Below are 20,435 nucleotides of genomic sequence, written 5' to 3' on the forward strand. Positions count from 1 at the left end.
ATGAGAGAGAATTGTCTCTACTTATTATTATTATTATTTTTCAAAAAAATTCACCTCACTAGTTCTAAACTACAAGTTACGACGTAGATAGTTATTTTTATATAGCTATGTTTTCTATATTAAATGATTGTGCTTTCATGAAGTTCTTTTATAAGAACGTTTCAAAATTCTGAAGTTTATTTTTTTGCCACAATTCCCATGTTTTAGGTCTAAATCAAACAAAAAATATATCATTGGAAACCTTATGAAGAGTAGATAGAGCCCTGTAAAAATTTATGACAAAAAACAAATATGAGGCATTGAAAAAATTGTTCAAATTTTCAGCCCTAATCTCCTGATCTACTTTATTACAATGATCAAGCAATGTTAGGGGCATGTTACTGGTCCGTAAGCTATAACACTCGTAAAATTGTGTGGCCCCAATCAGCCGTTTGATGTGTGACACGTAAGACCCAAAATGGCCTCATAAAAATTTAATTTCATCAAGCAACCTGGAAATGGGTGCAAGATTGAAGGTGCCAAGGCCCGAGGCATAGGATAAAAGACTGGGTTGAAGAAATTCCTACACCAAAGGAAATTAAAGTCTCATCTCCTAATGCATTATTTAGTTTAATACAACAGTCAGGTCACGTGACCTCAATGAAAATGTTGATCTTCTATGTAAAGTGGGGGGTAAAAAAACAAGAGTTAAAAGGAACTAATCAAAACATTTAAGCAAAACTACCAGAATATTAAAAGCCATAATTCTCGTACATTAAATGGAACAACAAATTGAAGTCATAACTAAAATAGTTGAAATGTTCCCCTAATCAGTGGACAACATGAAATGGGGCCATCAATTGAAAAGCACATTTACCTATATCATTCCCAAGACCGACGGTATGGTGATGCGACAAGTATCTCAATAGAAAGAAGGGCGACTAACAGACACAAACTATACAGGCACACTGTACAAGAAGAGAAACCCTGCTTAAAAATACCAAGAAACATCAGAGGTCCCCCGGGGCTTCAAAAACCAACGATTTCAAGCAGTCCCAACCGAAGACCTCAAGGTGTTAATGGCAATCATGAAGAGTTCAGTTCCATCATTTGCAGAATAGGAAAGCAGTGTGAAGGTTAGAGGAGAAAACCTAATTGCATCCCCATGGCAACTTCTAATCATCATCTAACTCAACAAGCTGTGCCCGCTTCTCAGCTGCTTTCTTCCTGATAAAGAAGCCCCACCTCATTGCTGCCTTAATCTTCAGCCATCCCACAACAGCTTTTCCAGATCGGCCACGATCCTCATCGAAGCTTGGCATTGGTGACGGCGCGAATGATGGGAACACATACCCATCCTCTGGCACATTAACAGCGCCATGACCTCCCATACTCAAAATTCGGAGCAACTGCTGCATTTCTTCATTCTCAAGCATCTCATGACTTCTAATGCGAATCTCTTCCTCTGAAAAGTACTCATCAACTCCCCTGTCACGGTTTTGCGACCAATCATCAAAAGGATTATGAGTAGATGGTTGAATTGCAGAGTTAATAGTCTGAAACCCGGATGTAGATGATTGTGGACGACCAAGGGCCAGTCCAACAGCATCATCTCTTGAGCTTTGGGCATGGTGAGAATTGTTGATCCCATGTCCATGTGATGCAAAAGAAGTGCTGTCATAGGGGACACGAGAATTTGAATTTACAATCTGCGACTCAGTTGAGTACCTCGTTGGCAGATTCTCATTATACCCTGAAGCTCAAAAAGAAAAAGGAAAATGATAAGTAGCAGTACAATACTTCTAGATCAAGCATCAATAGCCAAACATCGTCTCTATTGTGTACAATAATGCACACATTCATGTGTGTGTAGTGGGGTATTCGTGTGTATGTGTGCGCACAGGCATGAGTGTGAAAGAAAGATTAACAGGGCTGATTTTACTTTTTCTCAACCCCTTACCCACATCCTCCTACCACCCCCCACAAAAAACTAAAAAATTAATAATAAAAGACAAAGGAAGAATCCACACATTTATTCCTGAAAACCCCATGATTTAATGAAGCCAGCAATGCTTACCTCCAACTGGTAAGCTTAAAGCCACTGGCGACTGCTCTGAAGGAATTGGCAGGTGTGGTAGTTGCAGCTGATGATCCAAAACAGAAGAGTAATCAATTGGTTCTATATTAAGTTCATTCTGGGAAGCACCTGACCTCCTATTCGGCTTAAAGCTCAAAAGTGACTTGCCATCATACTCTATAACTTGATCCCAATGGTCGTACGCTTTCTTCACTAGTGCATCTACATAGACCTGCAATCACAATAGTTGGCTCTCTGATGATTAGCTTTACCAGTAAAACCAAATCAGACTGCAGTATCTGAAACTCAATGACCTTCAACTGCCCTAATTCTAGGAATTACATGTACCTGCTCCTTTATCAGCATGGCAAGTGGCAAGCAATACTAGTGTGTATTTGTCTCATAAGACTAAATAACATGTACTTAAAACCAATAACCCTACTTAGCTTCTCATCTCTTAATGTCAATTTTGCTTCTTTTTTGTTACTTTTTGTACTTTTTACCCCATCCATTTGTGCACGTCTCAAAAGTACAATAAGAGTAGTACAGCATACTTAACAAAGAGAGGTGACTTAGAATCACTACAACAGTAGAAAAGGGCAACATACAACAGAACTGATCGAGTTGGTGTGCTTCACATCTGAAAACAGGTATCATTATTGATCACTCACATGCCTTCTCCCAGATTTCTGTCGGTAGGTGTGCATTGGGATAAAGAACAATTGGAGAAAATTACAAAAGCCAGGTTTCCTAGTTGCCAAACCAAGCTGGCTGGTGATCAATTATTTTCTTCAATTTCTTATACAAAGAAGACCTATAGGAACATGGAGAGGGGAGGAAGGGGGGAGGGGGGGTGAAGAGATTATGACAAATAGAGAGAATTATTTGCTACAGGGGCAGTTTGATCAGTTAAGTAATAAGTAATACATTTAACTGTTGACTGCCATCCTGATGCAGTCGGAAATAAAGAACTTTGACGCAACAAAAACCACCTTGGCAGCAAATGAGGCAGGTGATCATGACAATCCCCAAAATAGGGAAAAACCAATCAGTAATCAATAATCTGCTTATTTTGATTTTATTCATTAGGAAACCAGAAATGATCAAATCTGGCTGATAACACCAAGGACTTACAGTAGAGAACAAATTGATTTCTTAGAGTAGATACCTTATAAATAGGTTTAAGGATGCAAATGCAACAATATTCTCAGACCCAATTTATGGAAGGCAAGCAAAATACTGCAATGAGCTCTAGATCAAATGGCATCCCCTCCCTTCTAAGAATAGGGCGGAGTGTAAGATTTTGGATTCAGGATTCACTGGGTGCATGAATAACAAACCAATGATTAAAAAAAAGGTAAAACTACAATAGCTTTAGTAGAAATGCAAACCCTATTTCAAACTTAAGACAAGTAATGTAAGGATGTAATTGCGAAAGAAAGCATATGGCATATGGCATATGGCATATAGCATATGGCATATGTCATACTCACCTTCTGGTCGTCAGAAAGAGAATCAGCATTATAGAAATGCTCCCCACTAATAAGGCCCCTCAGCTCATAGATGTTGTTAAAAACAACACCAGCATTTCTTGTATCTTCGGGGTAGTAAACATATAGCTTCCCGCTCAAGACACAAGTCTTTGCATGGTCTAAGAGAGCCTCCCACATCTTATTTGACATACCACTTCCAAGGATCTACAGAAACACAATATATCTCAAAACATGTAGATAGCATGTAATCTTCACTCGAGAAAAAAATCCTATACATACATTCCGAAGTTTTTGCTGATCTCGGACCACAAGCCGAAGAAAGTCTTCAACCGTGAAGATTCCTGCTTGGTTCAGTCTCTTGTGGAATGACCCATCCTTGCCAATTTTCTCCAATCTCCATACATCATCATCTAATGCAGGCGGATAATGCTTCTTGTACACTGCCAAGAGAAAAAGGAATCAACAACAATATTCCAAGACAAACAGGCAAAAGAAAAAATTAAATGACAGAGGGTAAGCATACATTCCCCTCTGTGATCTTTAACAGTAAAAGCTTCTGTCTTTGCTTCACGGATGTGTACACCCTCGCAAAATCCAGAAGCAACCCTCAAGCCAAGCCTGAACTTCCTGCTCCTTATCCAACTCGAGTTGTCCGTAAATGTGAGCTCCCCTAGTGTCCCTACCCCGTCCTTGAGTGTCACGTATAGGTCCCCTGTCAACAAAGGTCTCTTACCATCACGCTCTTTCACAATATGGCTTTCAAATTCTTCTTGCGTCCAGTCTTCATCATTCTCATTGTTAAAATCGCCTTCAAGCACAACAATTTCTAGTTTGGCAGAGGCTTCAGGTCCAGATGTCACAAGATTGCCAGTGTTTGCATCAAATAAAACAACATGAATTGAAGCACCCTGCTCGCCTTCAACTTTCCCTCCCGTGAATAGTGGAAGAGACAATCTGGACCTAAAGAGCAGCTGCAAGTTTCGTCCATCTGGACCTTCAATCCGTTTTGGGGAAGATCTGAAACCCCAAGTGTTAGAAGAATATACCACTACCATAGATGTAAGACAAAAAGTTGAAGGAAGGTGAACGACAACAAAATCAGGAAGCACTGGAGTGAGTTGTCAAAAACAATGACTAAACCAAAAGTGGTTATCCAAAAGAAAATATATCCAATAGTTTACAGGCAGATAGGATGCCAACAAATCAGAGAAAGACCTTGGCAATAAAATTAATATAACCAGTAGATACTCCGAATGTCTGAATGTCTCAAGTTAGACATAGAAGCTAGTAACAAAACTAAACCAAGAAAATAGGATAGAGCTTTAGCAAATAAAGCAGATAAAGAAAGCACCATTTTAAAGGTGCAACCTTTTACATTTACCAAAGGAAAACCATCCTACAACTCTCACCGCATTTCATTTCAATTCTTCAAGTCCTCATAGGAAATATTATCCCTAATCCTCAAGTTCATCTGTTCAATGAGTAGAGATTAACACAACATGGCTTGAGTGATGAAGTGAGTGCCAACATCAGCTCATGTTTGAATATGCAAGGACCATTCTATCATTCTTTACTGAATAGTATATTTACTCTTAATGGCACATCACACAGGCTTCATGCACCTAGAACCACATGAATGTGCACAGAAACATCTTCCAGACTTGCTAACATTGTGGAAGTCTTACATACATGAGATCGTTCACGAACATTGCAACCTGTTTTATGCTTTTTTTATATTAAATTTTGACGTCCATATATCAGTGAACAATCAAAAGCCGATAAGTTCTATCTAAAACCATATTATATATCAATAAATCATTTTTCTTCTGCATATCTTTTCTTTTCTTTTCTTTTCTTTTTTTTTTTTTTTTTTTTTTTTTTTTTGTGTAGCCCAACATTCAAGAAAATTAACTATTCTCCTTCCCTCCCCCCCCCCCCCCCCCCCCCCAAAAAAAAAATCTATTTCATGACCCAGTGGCCCTGTACTATTCAATTTCTTCTAATCTAAATCAAAATTATTTTTCAAGGAAAATGTAAAATAACATAAACAAATATAGAACCACAAAATATATATACAAGATTCCCTTGCAGGATTGACAAAGAAAATTAACTGCCAAAAAGAAGATCAAGAATCTTTAGACCTTCCATTAAGTCTTGCAGGGCCTAACTTTGCCAAAGCACGTTCCACTTCTTCACTGACCTGTTGACCATTGAAGCACTGAACCAATGAGAGGCAAAAAGAGAGAACACGCGCCAAGTGCAGTAATATATAAATAACAGACTCTAATTATTGATCTTTTATGCATAGCAAAATTGTTTGCTTACAAGAAATGCATGCTTCATGCACATTATACAAACAATCAGACTAGAGAACGATACATAATAAAGAGGAAGGAAACAATAAACAAAGATGCATAGTTAGAGCAGCTCCAGGATCTGTACAAGAAAAAGTTCAGCTGATTCACTGGATAATATGATTTATTTGGTCAAAACATGTAATCCAACCATAGGTAATGACCTTTTTATCTTTTGCCAAGTTAGAACCTCTTTTCTTGTCTTTTTTTTTTTTTTTTTTTTTTCTATTTAATTTATCCATTAGAAGACTCCACAAAGGGACATAGCCAAACTATACCAAGAATCTAAAGGCTCAAGTTAGAAACTGTAACACCCTAGATCCATCCAAGGATAATTTTGTGATGTTTGCTGTTGTACTGCTTTTTTTTTTTTTTTTTTTTTTTTTGGGTAGTTGTTTGCTTAATTTGTTTCTTTTTAAATTCTTGGGTTTGCTCGAGGAGTATATTAAGAGGACTGAAAAAGACTTGCAAAGGATTTAAAAGTCAATAAATGCCTTTTTATAAGTAATTTAATCTCATTAAAAAGCACATAAGGGCGCAACCCGAGTAAATTGGAAGTATACAAGAGAATCCTACTTAATAGAAAAAGAAGAACAAAGGCTCAAATTCAAAAAGTTAAAAATAAAAAGGGGGCAAATCTTTATATGATGCTATCCACATATAAAGGGAGTTGAATTTAATTCTTTTCAGCTCTACCACCGAAGTTCCTTTATCTTTTTTTTTTTGGAAAATTACAGTTTACTCCCCCAAAGTTGACATCATTTTTCAATTCGCACATCAAAGTTTCAATTTTTGCAATTCACCCCCACAAAGTTCCAATTTTTTTAAACTCGACCAATATCATCCCAAAATTCCCAAATTGCCCCTGATTTTTTTTTTTTTTTTTTTTTAATTTTCCATGAAAACAATAACAAATTTGGGAGTGCAAAAATGACCAGATGACCAAAGGGGTGGCCGTGAATTTTTTTAAAAAATTTGTTATAAAAAATAAAAAAATAAAAATTAGGGATAATATGGGAAGTTTTGGATAAAATTGGTCAAATTGCAAAAATTGAAACTTTGGTGTTCGAATTGAAAAACGCTATCAACTTGAGGGGGTAAACTGTAATTTTTTGATGGTAATATCAATGTACTAAAGCGCAAGAGGCGCAACCCATGTACACAGGAAGTATACAAAAGTTCCTCTATCTTCAAAGCTTTGTGCATTATGTTCTCTCCAGATACACCACATTAAACAAAAGGACTAAATTTTCAAATGTCACAATGCCCCATCTACCCTCCCCAACGCATCAACATCTCTCTCACCCTTTTTGTAACTGTGGACAGAATAGAATATGGGGCTGTCAAACATCACTCCCCCACACTCCCCTCATACTGCATATATATATAAACCAACATAGAGTACAAAGACAAAAATACCCATACACAAAAATACCCATACAATATATTTTTCTAACACTCCCCCTCAAGCTGGAGCATATATATCATATAAGTCCAGCTTGGAACAAATAAACTCTAACTGCTTCCGACACAAGGGTTTTGTAAACATATCAGCTAACTGATCTCCAGACTTCACGAACGGTGTAGATATATCGCCATTGAGTATCTTATCTCGAACAAAGTGACAATCAACCTCAATATGCTTGGTTCTTTCATGAAAGACAGAGTTAGATGCAATATGTATTGCAGCTTGATTATCACAAAATAATGGGATAGGAGTAGGAGCGGCAAATCCGATCTCTTGGAGAAAGAGTTGTAACCATGTCAATTCACTAGTAGTGTTAGACATTGCCCTGTATTCTGCCTCGGCACTGGACCGTGCCACCACCGTCTGTTTCTTGCTTTTCCAAGTTACTAGATTACCACCCAAGAAAGTACAATATCCTGTAGTAGATCGCCTATCTGAGGGAGAACCAGCCCAATCTGCATCAGTAAACCCTTCTACCCGAAGGTGTCCATTCGGTCTATACAATATCCCAAGGCCAGGAGCTCTTTTCAAATATCGAATAATACGAGTAACAGCTTCCCAATGTGAAACCCTAGGAGCCTCCAAAAACTGACTGACAACACCAACTGCATATGAGATGTCTGGTCTAGTAATGGTCAGGTAATTCAACTTTCCAACTAAGCGACGATACCTACCAGGATCTTCAAACAATTCCCCTTCATCTTTTACTAATTTCTGATTAGGATCCATTGGAGTGTCAACAGGACGAGCACCCAGAAGACCCGTCTCTTCTAACAAATCAAGTACATATTTTCTTTGAGATAAATTGATACCTGTTTGGGATCTAGCAACTTCAATCCCCAAAAAATATCTTAGTTTTCCCAAATCTTTTGTCTGAAACTTCTGTTGTAAAAACAATTTCAACCGAGCAATGCCTCCTGAATCATTACCTGTAATCACGATGTCATCCACATATACCACAAGGAGAATATGACCAGCACTTGTATGCAAGTGAAATACTGAATGATCTGTCTGACATTGCTGAAGACCAAACTCCATAACTGCTGCTGAGAACTTCCCAAACCATGCCCGTGGAGATTGCTTGAGACCGTACAAAGCCTTTTTCAATTTACAGACACAACCCTGATACTCCCCCTGAGCAACAAACCCAGGTGGTTGCTCCATATAAACTTCCTCGTGCAGATCCCCATGTAAAAAGGCATTTTTGACATCCAATTGAAATAAGGGCCAAGCCAAATTAGAAGCCAAAGAAATAAGAATACGGACGGAGGAGATTTTGGCAACTGGAGAAAATGTCTCATCATAATCAATACCATATGTCTGGGTATAACCCTTAGCAACCAAACGAGCTTTCAACCGTTCAACTGAACCATCAGGATTAAACTTAACCGTGTAGACCCATTTGCAACCAACAGGCTTCTTAGCAGGTGGTAATCGAACAAGCTCCCACGTACCATTTTGATGCAAGGCCTTCATTTCCAATTCCATAGCTTGCCTCCAACCAGAGTCAGATAAAGCATCATGCACTGTCTTTGGGGTGGAAACAGTAGAAAGATGGGAAATAAAGCAAGAATAGGAAGGAGACAAAGAACTAGTAGATACAAATTGACTGATAGGATGTGCAGTAGTGCAAGAACGTGTACCTTTCCTTAGGGCAATGGGCAAGGAATCAGATGCAGGTGGCAGCGGATCCGAAGACGGGATGGATGATGGTGGAGGTGCAGGAGCGGATGGACGTGGCCTACGTGTATAAACCTGGAGAGGAGCAGAAGAGCATGGAGGCAACACGACAGACTCAGAGAGATATGGAACAGGCAGCGGAACAGACGTGACATTGGGCTCAAGGGTAGACGCTTCGAAAGACGCATCAACAGGAAAATAGGCAAGAGACTCAACAAATGTGACATCAGCGCTAGTAAAGTAGCGACGAAGAACAGAACTATAACAACGATATCCCTTCTGAGTTGTGGAATAACCAAGGAAGACACATTTAGTAGAGCGAGGATCAAGTTTATCATAGCCAGGACCCAAGTTATGAACATAGCAAACACACCCAAAAATCTTTAGTGGTAAGGCAAACGGAGGTGAAGAAGAGTACAAGAGTGAATGAGGAGAAACACCATCTAAGACTGAGGATGGCATCCGATTAATGAGATAACAAGCAGTGAGGACTGCCTCACTCCAAAAATGTTTGGGGACATGCATATGAAACAAGAGACAACGTGCAACATCTAATAAATGACGATTCTTACGTTCAGCCACACCATTTTGTTGTGGAGTGTGAGCACATGAAGTTTGATGGATAATGCCTTTATCAGACAAATAAGTGGCAAAAGAACTAGATGTGTATTCTTTGGCATTATCAGAACGCAAGATACGAATTTTTTGAGAAAATTGAGTCTTAATCATATTACGAAACATTTGGAAGACAGAAAATAACTCGGAACGATTTTTCATTAAAAATAACCAAGTCATACGGGAAAAATCATCCACGAATGTTACAAAATAATGAAATTTATTGGACTCGATCTTCATAGGACCCCATACATCAGAATGAACTAACTCAAAAGGACGAGAAACTCGACTAACAACTCTTGACGGAAAAGAAACACGATGGTGTTTGCCAAGCTGACACGCTTCGCACGACACAGACAACTCATGACGGAGACTTGGGACTTGATGCTTCAATGCAGGAAGGGAAGGATGACCAAGGCGACAATGCCACTGAAGAGCTGAACTTGACGACTGCAAAGCACGAGAGGGAAATGAAGGTGAGAGATCCAGATAATATAGGCCACCAACTTCATGCCCACTACCAATCATCCTCCGTGTCTTGAGATCCTGAAAAATGCACACAGAAGGATAAAAACTAACAGAACAGTTAAGAGCTTTGGTAATTTTACTAATGGATAATAAATTAAATGGAAAACCGGGAACATGTAAAACGGACAACAGCTCAATATCTGGACTCAGATGTGTATGGCCAGAGCCGGCTACAGTAGAAAGGGAACCATTAGCTAGAGTGACACTGTGGGGTGCAGTAACAGGATGATAATCAGAGAGAGAAGTAGACGAACCAGTCATATGTTCATTGGCACCGGAATCAATAATCCATGGGTTGCAAGTGGAGGATAAGAGACAGTGAGATGCAGTACCTGACTGAGCAAGAGTAGCAGTGGAAGTGGAGGTGGCCCGCTTATGAGCCAAAAACTGAGCATACTCATCTTTCGGAATGGAGATGAGATCATAATCCGGAGTTGAACTTGAACTAGCAGGTGGTCCAGAAATAGCTGGAGAATCCTCGAAAGAAACAGCCTGATTGGCAAAACCGGGTGGTTTGCCATGTAAATCCCAACAAGAATTCACCGAATGATTAGGACGGCCACAGTGAGTACATTTGCGATGCTCACGACTACCAAGTCGACCACCGCCTCGAGAGTCATGGCCACCACGAACACCACGACCACCACGACCACCTCGACCACCACGATACCCACCAAAACTGCCACGGGTAGCAACAAAAGCAACGCGCTCACCAGTACGCTCAGAACTCATCTGAGAGCCATGGTCAGTGAGAGTAGCACGCTGAATCCGAGAAAAGACTTCTGGAAGTGAGGGAAGTTCAGAACCACCCAAAATCTGCGCACGAACCGACTCAAACTCGGGTTTCAAACCAAGAAGGAACCGAACCACATCCACATCTTGACGTTGCTTTTCCATTTTCTTCAGGTCCGTAGAGAGTGGTTGGTACAAGTTTCTCTCCTCACAAATGGCCACAACATGGTTGTAATACTCATCCACAGTTTGAGTACCTTGTTCAAGCCCAAAATATTGTTTACACACTTCATAAATCCGAGTAATATTCCCAGTTCCAGAGTACATGTGACTGAGATGATCCCAAATGTCCTTGGCAGTGGGTAAGTAGATGCATGAGGATCCAAGGTGAGGCTCAATACTGTTCAACATAAGAGAGATAATTTGATTATCTTCTTGCTCCCAAAGGCTAGGAGTATAGTCCTTGGGTATACCCGAGGTTAAGTGAGTAAACAAGCCCTTGCCTTTGAGAAAAACTTCAACAGACCTTGCCCAATAACTATAATTCTTCCCATTGAGCTTCACATAAGTCATAGGGGTATTAACTAAGGTAGTCTCAGGTTTAGCAGCCATAATATCAATCAACAAAGGAGCAAAGACTCCACCACAGTAACACAACAAATAAGTAGGAGAACAACCACTCAAAACTAATTGAAAGACCTCAATGCAACACTGCAACAATGCTGGAAAATGGCAAAAACCAGCTCAACCAATGCCAATCAGTAAAATAGGGAGAAAGAGAGGGGAACCAGTGTAAATACGGCAAAAAAAAACTTCACCGGAGCCTCGCCGGAGCTTCGCCGGAGCCTCGCCGGAGCTTCGCCGGAGACGGTCCACACTCACCGGAAGCAGCAGACAACTCCGAAAATACTAAAACTGAACTCACAGAATGAATTGATGACAAAAAGTAACCTTTTTTTTGTTTTTCAACTCCAAGAAATTTTTTTCCGATGACCACCATGTACGCCGGCCACCTTGCGCATCACCAACCAGCACAGACCACGCCGAGACTCACACTCATACTTCCTGGCAGAACGAACACCCCAACACAGACGACGAAAAGCTTGACGGCGGCGATGACGACGACATCACACCCTTAAGGACGATGATATCGACGTCATCTACCCCCGTTCATGGGCATGAAGCCCAACCAGAATCCTGTATTCCTGGATTCAACTGTGTTTTTTTTTTTTTTGGTTGAGAAAAGAGAAGAAAAAAAATGGCAAATATGGAGCAGCTACGAGAGAATTGTTACTACTGCTCTGATACCATGTGGACAGAATAGAATATGGGGCTGTCAAACATCACTCCCCCACACTCCCCTCATACTGCATATATATATAAACCAACATAGAGTACAAAGACAAAAATACCCATACACAAAAATACCCATACAATATATTTTTCTAACAGTAACGACCCAGGAAAAAGCACTAGCCACATATGCGTTATTACCCCAAAAAGACTAGTTAATTTATTACTTTCCTAGAATTCATTATAAAGCCAAGTTTCACCTAACAATAGGCAATGTGAGATTTAGCACTCATGATTATATTTTATAAACTACCCACTATATGTGGGTTACTCATCTCTTCCCAATATGGGACTGGGGTGTTATAATATCTCCCTCTTAAATTCCCAACGTCTTCATTATGATCATGTCATGTAGTACTCCAGTACCACATGGCATGGTGTTACTAGGTAGCTCTAATGCCATTTCTAACGACACAAGAAAAGCGTTAGCCACATCTGTGCTATTATCCCAAAAGGACTAGTCAGTTTAGAGTTTCACTATAATTTATTATAAAGCCTAATTGTACCTAGTAACTAGGCAATGTGGGACTTAGCACTTATGACTATCTTTTATAAATTACTCATTTTATGTGGGTCAAACATCTCTTTCTAATATGGGATTAGGGTGTTAACACTTCTAGGTATAACCCAATTAACACCAAACAAATTACATAGTAAACTCCATAGATCTCTTGCTACTTCACAATGAAGGTGATCGATAGCCTCTCAGGTTATCCAACGGCAATGTTTTCCTTATACCGTCGTCCACACGAAAAACTACTCTCAAAGAAGCCTCAACTCTGTATATACTTTTCCAAGGAAACAAGAAAACCGCAAATATGGTTAACATGTGATAAAACGACTTCATTTCACACTTGTCTCTCTTGAAAGGGATCCAACATATTCTATCCACATCTCCTTGCCTTACTCTAAGAGAATACATCTCGAAGAAAAAGGAGAGCAAATCCACCTCCCAATCCTGTAGAGGTCTAGTAAAAATTATCTTCCAACGGATACTTTCATTTCAGAATTGCAAAAGATCCACCACCCACATGTCCTCACAACGTGCAATACTAAACAAATCTAGATAAGATATCTTCAATGATTGATCCCAACACCACACATCATACCAAAAACTAACCTTTGACCCACCACTCACCTCAAATTTTACAAATTTTTTTATTTTTATATAAGTAATAATCCAATCTCATTAAAAGCATAGAGCGCCCCTTAGTACTTTGGAGGTATACAAAAAAAAAAAAACACCTAACTAGAAAGGGAAAAGTGAACAAGAAAATCATCAAAACTAATCGACAAAGGAGACACATTAGTCGTAGTCCAAAGATACAATGTATGGTAAAAGGAGGGTACAAGGAGGCTAAAATCTCCTCCAAGGTCTTCTCCAAGTCCTTAGAGCTCCTATTATTTCTTTCCCTCCATAAGCACCAAAGAAGGCAAATAGGCGCCATTTTCCACATTGCACCAACAAGCAAGTCAAATTTTACAAATTTTAAAAACATTTTCCACCCCCTCCTTATATATTGCCGCACACCCACTCCAAATGGCCCTATTACCTCCTAGGAACACCAACTTCCCCTTAAACTGTCATATTTAGTCTCTATCACCAATCACCACAAAGCCTCACTCTTCGTAGCATAAACGCCATGGCCATTTGCTCATTAGGGCTCAATAAATTGAATTAAGTACCAAACCCCCAACCCAACTGATTTCATCGGGCTACAAACTCTCGACCAATTCACTAAATGGAATTTAAACCTTGTCGCCAATTCCACCCCATAAAACGTCTGAAGTTTTTCAATCCTATTAGCCACACCCACTGGAATAAGTAAAAGAGAATACTAAGTAGGCAAATTAAAAAGGGTGTTTTTTTATCAAAGTATACATCCCTTAGATAAATAAAGCATTTTCCATCCAGCCAGCCGGCTTCCACATTTTCAATTATGCCATTCCAAAGATGTAGCCTTGTAAGACGCACCCAAAGGCAAACCCAAGTACTTCATCAGCAAAGATACTACTCTACAGACCAAAATGCAAGTCAAACCTTCTACATCTCCCACTTCGCCAACAGTAACTATCTCTGATTTTGCCAAATTAATCTTCAACCCCAATACAACTTCAAAACATAAGAAAAGGCATCACAAATGTCGGAGTTCAGAATTTGCCTGTATCATCTACAAACAAGAAGCGGGACAATAACTATTCTTCATTATTCCTTGACCCCATTGAAAAACCAAACAAAAGTCCCTTATCCAATGTAGCCGTCATCATCCTACTCAATGCTTCCATAACAACCACAAACAATAATGTGATAACAAGTCCCCTTGTCTAGATCCACCGGAACTATTAAAGAAACCAAATGGCGAACCATTAATAAGAATGGAAAACCGCACCGTAGAAATACAATGCCCTATCCAATCCCTCCATTTCTCCCCAAATCCACATCTCTTTGGCAAATATAATAAGAACTGCCAATTAACATGATCATAAGTCTTTTCCAAGTCCAATTTACCCAACACTCATGGTTCCCCCGATCTAATCCGACTATCCAAACATTCATTAGCAAGCAAAACTGAATCCAAAATTTGTCTACCTTTGATGAATGCATTCTGGGAGTTATAATTTTTCCCAAAACCGATTTTAACCTATTCGCCAAGCCCTTGTAGATAATTTTTTAAACACCACCCACTAAACTAATAGGCCAAAAATCCTTAATGCCCACAACACCTGTTTTTTTTGGGATAAGGAGACAAATGTTGCATTAAAACTCTTCTCAAACTTTCATCGACTATGAAACTCCTTCAAAACTACCAAGATGTCTTATTTCACAACCTCCCAAGACTTCTGGAAAAAAGCCATAAAGAAACCATTAGGACCTAGAACCTTCTCACCATTCAAATCTCTTACCACCTCCCACACTTCATTCACCTCAAAATCCCTTTCCAACTAATTTCTCTCATCCGCATTAATGGAAAGAAACGAGAGGCCATCCAAGTTTGCTTGCAAAATAAATTGTTCAGCATACAACCTCTTATAGAATTGCACTACACACTCCCTTATTTCTATAGAATCAGAATTCATAGACCCATTAATAACTAAAGAGACCATTTTAAGTGATAGAACCATTTTCTGAAGAGAAAATCTCTGTATATCAAAAGACATAGACCCATTGATAACCTACGAGTCCAATGAAAAAAAAAATTGAAAATTAGCATATGAAATGAAAAGAAGTAACGGATTGAAGCATTCAAAATTTACAAGGGAAAAAATGAATAAAAAGGCAAACAGTATGAATAAAACAAAGCACAGGTGCAAAAGCAACAAAATATTTATATTTTGGAAAGATATGAAACTTCATTAGCAAGAAGACAAGTAATCTAGAATGTCATGAATACTTGGGTTATTCATAGAGATCAAAGTACCTATAGCAAAATGGTGACCACACAGATTAATACTATTAAGGAAACATTAGAAGGATGATTTAAGCACTCTGGTGATGATTGGTGCGTAATGACCCAAGAAAAAGCACTAATCACATATGCACTATAACTTTAAAAGGACTAGTCAATTTGGAGCTTCCCTACGATTTCTTATAAAGCCTAGTTTTACCTAATAACTAGGCAATGTGGGACACAGCACTCATGACTATCTTTAAAAACCACTCACTCTATGTGTGCTACTTCTCACCTTCCAACATGGTACCGGGGTGTTAGATGGATTGTAAAGCAGGTTAGTGCTAGGTAAATTAAAGAGATGAAGCATAATAAGTAGCCAATTCAAACCCATTAGAAGAAGAAAAAAAAAATTAGTTGGTATGAAGATCGAGTGTAGAAGCCATAAGTCTTACAACTCTACGAAGAATAGGTTCCAAAGACGAGCATAGCTTTTGCAGACTGTCCACTTTCAGAGCTTCAACAATTACGCTGCATGATACAATTGACTTTAAATTAAGTGAAAATGAAAATACGAATGCTAAATAAGTTGGACAAAAAGAAAAGAATGGAAAGAGGCATATTAGCATTAGCCCACACAATAAATTATAGTACATACAAAAATAAGATTTTCGCTACACAAATCTAGAATCTTACCCAATGAGTCATGAGCCATGAACTTCATTTTTATAATAAACCATTATATAGTAATGAGATGCAAAATTTATCATTTATGCAAGATATGTTAGTTGTGATATTTATAAATCTAGTTATTTTGTACACGGATTGTTAAACCTAGGTTTGCATCTATTGTGATATTTATAAATCTAGTTATTTTGTACAATGATTGTTAAACCTAGGTTTGCATCTATTTTCCAGTATCTTTATGCACATAATCATACAAACATGTATTTTCCATTAGCTTTTTGTGTTCCTACCAAATAACACATAAAAATTACACAAACATGATCAAAACGATCTTCCAAAACCAAAGAAAAGCCCCACATATCATTATGTTTAAGTTTCTCCCCTTTCAAAATTCCCATAAATCTCACAGTTCCCTCAACGACCTAAACACTTGAAGGTAGGCATATGGAATGACTACAGAAGGGTAAAAACCCCATTTGGAAGATCAAATTAGCAACTTGTTCGGATGAGAAACCTATCATAGAGAGTTTTTCTCTTGAAACGGTACCAAATTTGGGTTTTATCTGCAGCTCCTTTCGTCTATAAAGTTGGAGTGATGCATGGAATAACATGGCCATATCTGCACCTCTGGAGCGCAGATATCAGCCTTCCTTCTGATAAGGCAGCCTATTTTTCATTGTTAAGTTTCTTAAAATGCAACCCACAAGTAGTTTTTAGGGCAATTATCACCCTTCCTTTTAAAATGGCAAGCCCATACCAAGTTCTGGTGCACCCAAGTAACAACTAGAGACTATTTCATAACCAACTACCTAAAAACTTAGACACGCTAATTTTAACAATTGAACACTTCAACTGAAGTAACATTCTAGTCTTTATACAATCCACAATTAGCATTGCAATTGAAAAATTAACTAAGAAATCCCAATCAAACAAAGCAATTCAAGTCACAAATCAAATTGACATAAGAATTTACCTAGCAAGAGCGGGCCGCTTCCTCTCTGGCTGCTCATCTTCTCCTCCTCCTCCTCCCTCCAAACTCCTCTTTCCTCTACTCATAGATTTGGTCCTCTCCATAAACCTAGTCTGCATTTACACCCACACCTCCCGGATCTGCAACACACCAAAACCACAACATACTCACTAAAAACGCATAAAAATCCCAAAATTGCAACCAAACTCAGAAACCCTAACTACCACTACACACACACACAAACACAACTTTCCACCACAGATCTACAAAGCACTTAAAATTCAACTCAGATTTCGCAAATTCCTCATAATTGAACTCCAGATTTTCCATCTATTGATGAAAAACAAAATACAAAAATTACTGAAAGACAGATTGATTCCCCAAAAAGAAAAACAAAGCAGAAAAACTTGCTGGGGGATTCCTTCTTTTTAGACTTTTCTTAGAGCAAGAAAGCGAGGGAAAACCTGTGAGAAAAATAGGAGTGTTTGGGGAGCGAGAAAATCGAAAGCAAGGTGATACCGTTTGAAGTCTTAAAGACTTCTTTTGTATTCGAGTCTATACTGGCGACTCTCGGATCAACTGTGGTACAATCAGCTGCGTCTCAGACCACTGTAGTCCACATTCTTCAGTCAACGGGATCCGCTCACAAAGACGACCTCTTTGTTTCACTCTATGATTTCTTGCGCTCTTTGAAAAAGGAAAGTGAGACCAGCTGTTCTGTGTAGCACTGGATGGACTCTCGTAGATCTATTACCCGTATTGGTCGTTGCTTTAGGATCGTCCGAAGGACAAGCGAGCGTGAAATCCTGGACGTTGCACTTGCCACGTCACTCGGAAATATATAATGGTTTCACTGACGTCACTTCCTTTTTTAGGCTGACGCCAGTTTCTGTTTTTTGTTCCGAATTTTATTGCCCTTTTGGCCACAGACACTTTCTCTTATCATGATTAATTGATATTAATCCTAATTATTGTTACTATCATTATTACGTTGATACTCATCTATAATCATAAAAGGATCATATTCCAATCTCATAGAAACTATTCCTTCTAAGACAGAAATTTCTTTTAAACTGGTTTGGAGGAAATTTCATTCAACTCAGTTTAATAAGTGTCAAATGTCATCTCTCATATATTTTCTTTAATATTTTAACAGTCATTTATTGTCATTTCACTAATCTAAGAACCCAAACATGTTGAATGACACTTATCACTTATTAGAGTAGGTTGAAAAAAATTTACTCCAAACCTATTTGAAGGAAATTTGTGTCCTTCATTTTATAGTATAAATTTAAATTTGGTGTATTTAATAATGTACACGTGAGATTATGTACACTGTTAACTACCCTCAAAGGGTCGTAACTCAATAACTGGGAATCACGTATCATGAAATGAAACTCAATAGTTCGAATCATCTTCTCTATTGTCCTCTCCTTACTTGGAAACGTCCAAAAAAAAAAAAAAAAGTACATGGGTAAATACATCTGCTTTAAATTTTGAACGTAAAATAAATAATTTAGATAATATAGAGAATCCTTATGGATTCCAATCATTGTTTGTTAACTATAAAGGAGTGAATAATGTCATAAATTGAATGTACGATCATACCAAAGATCATTAATACACAAATATAGATAAAAAAAAATAAAAAGTAGATAAAAACATAAATCAATTCTATGCCTCTCAATTGCAATAAGTTTAGTTTTAGAAGGATTATTTTACTGGGTTTAAATGAAACAAGTTTATTTTTTCAAAACTAAATAAAAAAAAGTGGGAAAAATAATGATCAGATAATTATGATCAAGCGGCCAGGAATCTCCAAGCATACTAATAAATTTGGTGTATTTGACTCAGACGGAGAGATGATAAACACTCCCTACCCACCAAACATAGTTTACATTTAAGGATAAGATAAGAACGAACTCTTGTCCACTTTTTTCCACCCTTTTTGTGTTGCCGCAAAAGAGGTGGAGCAGCAAACAATGAAAACGACACATAATTGTTAAGAATAAATAAAAGAAGAGAAGCAGACAAAAAGCAACAAATATTAAAAGCACATGGGAAAACTACTTGGCCTGCAAAATATCTTGGCTTTAGAGTTACTAAAACAAGAGAAAAATATAAGTAGTTTTTACATGTACTCATTTATTTTGGAAGATAGAGAAATATTAGTTTTTTTTAAAAAAAGATTTTTAGGTTTTTTAAGATCATATTATATCGGACAATCTGTTATACGCCCCAGACAAGATTGGGCAATTGGGATTTGATTGCTCTTTGAACCAATTAAGTGATTAACTACCCATCTCTTTCTAAAAAATCTTAGCCGCCAGAGAATCATTATAGGATGAGGGAAGAAACAAACCCAACTTTTCAAACTCTTTCATTTTGGGTGATGTTAAACATCACGCCTGGCCTGATGAAAGCTGGGGTGATTTGATATTTTAAAATAATAAAACATAATATTTTATTATTATAATTATTAAAAAAAAAAATTAAGAAGAAACCTAGCGTGCATGAGCAGTTATGCTCGCCGGCGTTCTTCGTATCACGGCCCTTTCATTTTTGATTAATAATATAGTGGTGAGTCTACTTTTGCTAAGTCTCTAGCAGTTTTTATTTGTTTTCTCTTTATATTTTCTGTGAATAGCGATTTATGGGGTGAAGTTTTTTTTTTTTTTTTTTTTAGGTTTCAATTTTCTTTATTCATTTTCTAAGGGTTTGTTTATATAAAACCTTAAGAGTAACGGTCTTAGATTTCTGGTCTGTCTTTTTTGTTTTCTCTTTGGTTCTTTATGGGAGTAAATCATTGACCGATGGCGGAGAAATTATCAAGCATATGGAAGAATTGTCACTGGTAGAAGCAACAAAGGAGATCGCATTTGGGAATGCACTTGTAGTGAAAATAGAAAAGCCAGAAAATCACTATCTATTTGAGAAAGTTGTGTTAGACCAAGCAGCAGCGAGAGACTTGATTCACCTGAATATGCTGCAAATTTGGAAACTGATTGGAACGATGACATTCAAAGAGTTAAATAACGAATAAATCAAATTTGAATAGAATAAATTTCTCATTGTATTTATAATATTATTTTGTTATAGAAACATGCACT

The 20,435-nt window shown here is 38.0% G+C and overlaps 2 protein-coding genes across 3 annotated transcripts; both read right to left on the minus strand.

Annotated features, from left to right (window-relative positions):
* Positions 1-729: 729 nt before the first annotated feature.
* Positions 730-17,921, minus strand: LOC132190510 (Calmodulin-binding protein). Of its 2 annotated transcripts, none has more exons than XM_059605521.2 (9): positions 17,845-17,921; positions 17,329-17,465; positions 16,124-16,199; positions 5,691-5,749; positions 4,073-4,566; positions 3,829-3,989; positions 3,550-3,753; positions 2,057-2,288; positions 730-1,732 (listed from the first exon to the last, which is right to left on the minus strand). In XM_059605521.2, the coding sequence occupies exons 2-9, from the start codon at positions 17,442-17,444 to the stop codon at positions 1,155-1,157; spliced, it is 1,920 nt and encodes a 639-aa protein (XP_059461504.2). In that variant the 5' UTR covers positions 17,445-17,465; positions 17,845-17,921; the 3' UTR covers positions 730-1,154. The 2 variants fall into 2 exon arrangements, with proteins under 2 accessions (XP_059461504.2, XP_059461503.2); XM_059605520.2 differs by having other exon boundaries at positions 17,790-17,893.
* LOC148583863 (uncharacterized) lies at positions 9,722-11,705 on the minus strand. The gene is made up of 2 exons (XM_088510686.1): positions 10,449-11,705; positions 9,722-10,212 (listed from the first exon to the last, which is right to left on the minus strand). The coding sequence occupies exons 1-2, from the start codon at positions 11,536-11,538 to the stop codon at positions 10,184-10,186; spliced, it is 1,119 nt and encodes a 372-aa protein (XP_088366812.1). The 5' UTR covers positions 11,539-11,705; the 3' UTR covers positions 9,722-10,183.
* Positions 17,922-20,435: the final 2,514 nt, after the last annotated feature.

Source organism: Corylus avellana, chromosome 9 (assembly GCF_965113065.1).
Source record: "Corylus avellana chromosome 9, dhCorAvel1.hap1.2, whole genome shotgun sequence".
Classification (NCBI taxonomy): Eukaryota; Viridiplantae; Streptophyta; class Magnoliopsida; order Fagales; family Betulaceae; genus Corylus; species Corylus avellana.

Coding starts and splice junctions, on each gene's coding strand:
- LOC148583863 (XM_088510686.1), bottom strand. CDS start 11,538: ATGGCTGCTAAACCTGAGACTACCTTAGTTAATACCCCTATGACTTAT. Junction 10,213..10,448: donor TGCCAATGAACATATGACTG/GTTCGTCTACTT, acceptor TGCATTTTTCAG/GATCTCAAGACACGGAGGAT.
- LOC132190510 (XM_059605521.2), bottom strand. CDS start 17,444: ATGCAGACTAGGTTTATGGAGAGGACCAAATCTATGAGTAGAGGAAAG. Junction 16,200..17,328: donor AAGCGGCCCGCTCTTGCTAG/GTAAATTCTTAT, acceptor TGTATCATGCAG/CGTAATTGTTGAAGCTCTGA. Junction 5,750..16,123: donor AACCTATTCTTCGTAGAGTT/GTAAGACTTATG, acceptor AATGGTCAACAG/GTCAGTGAAGAAGTGGAACG.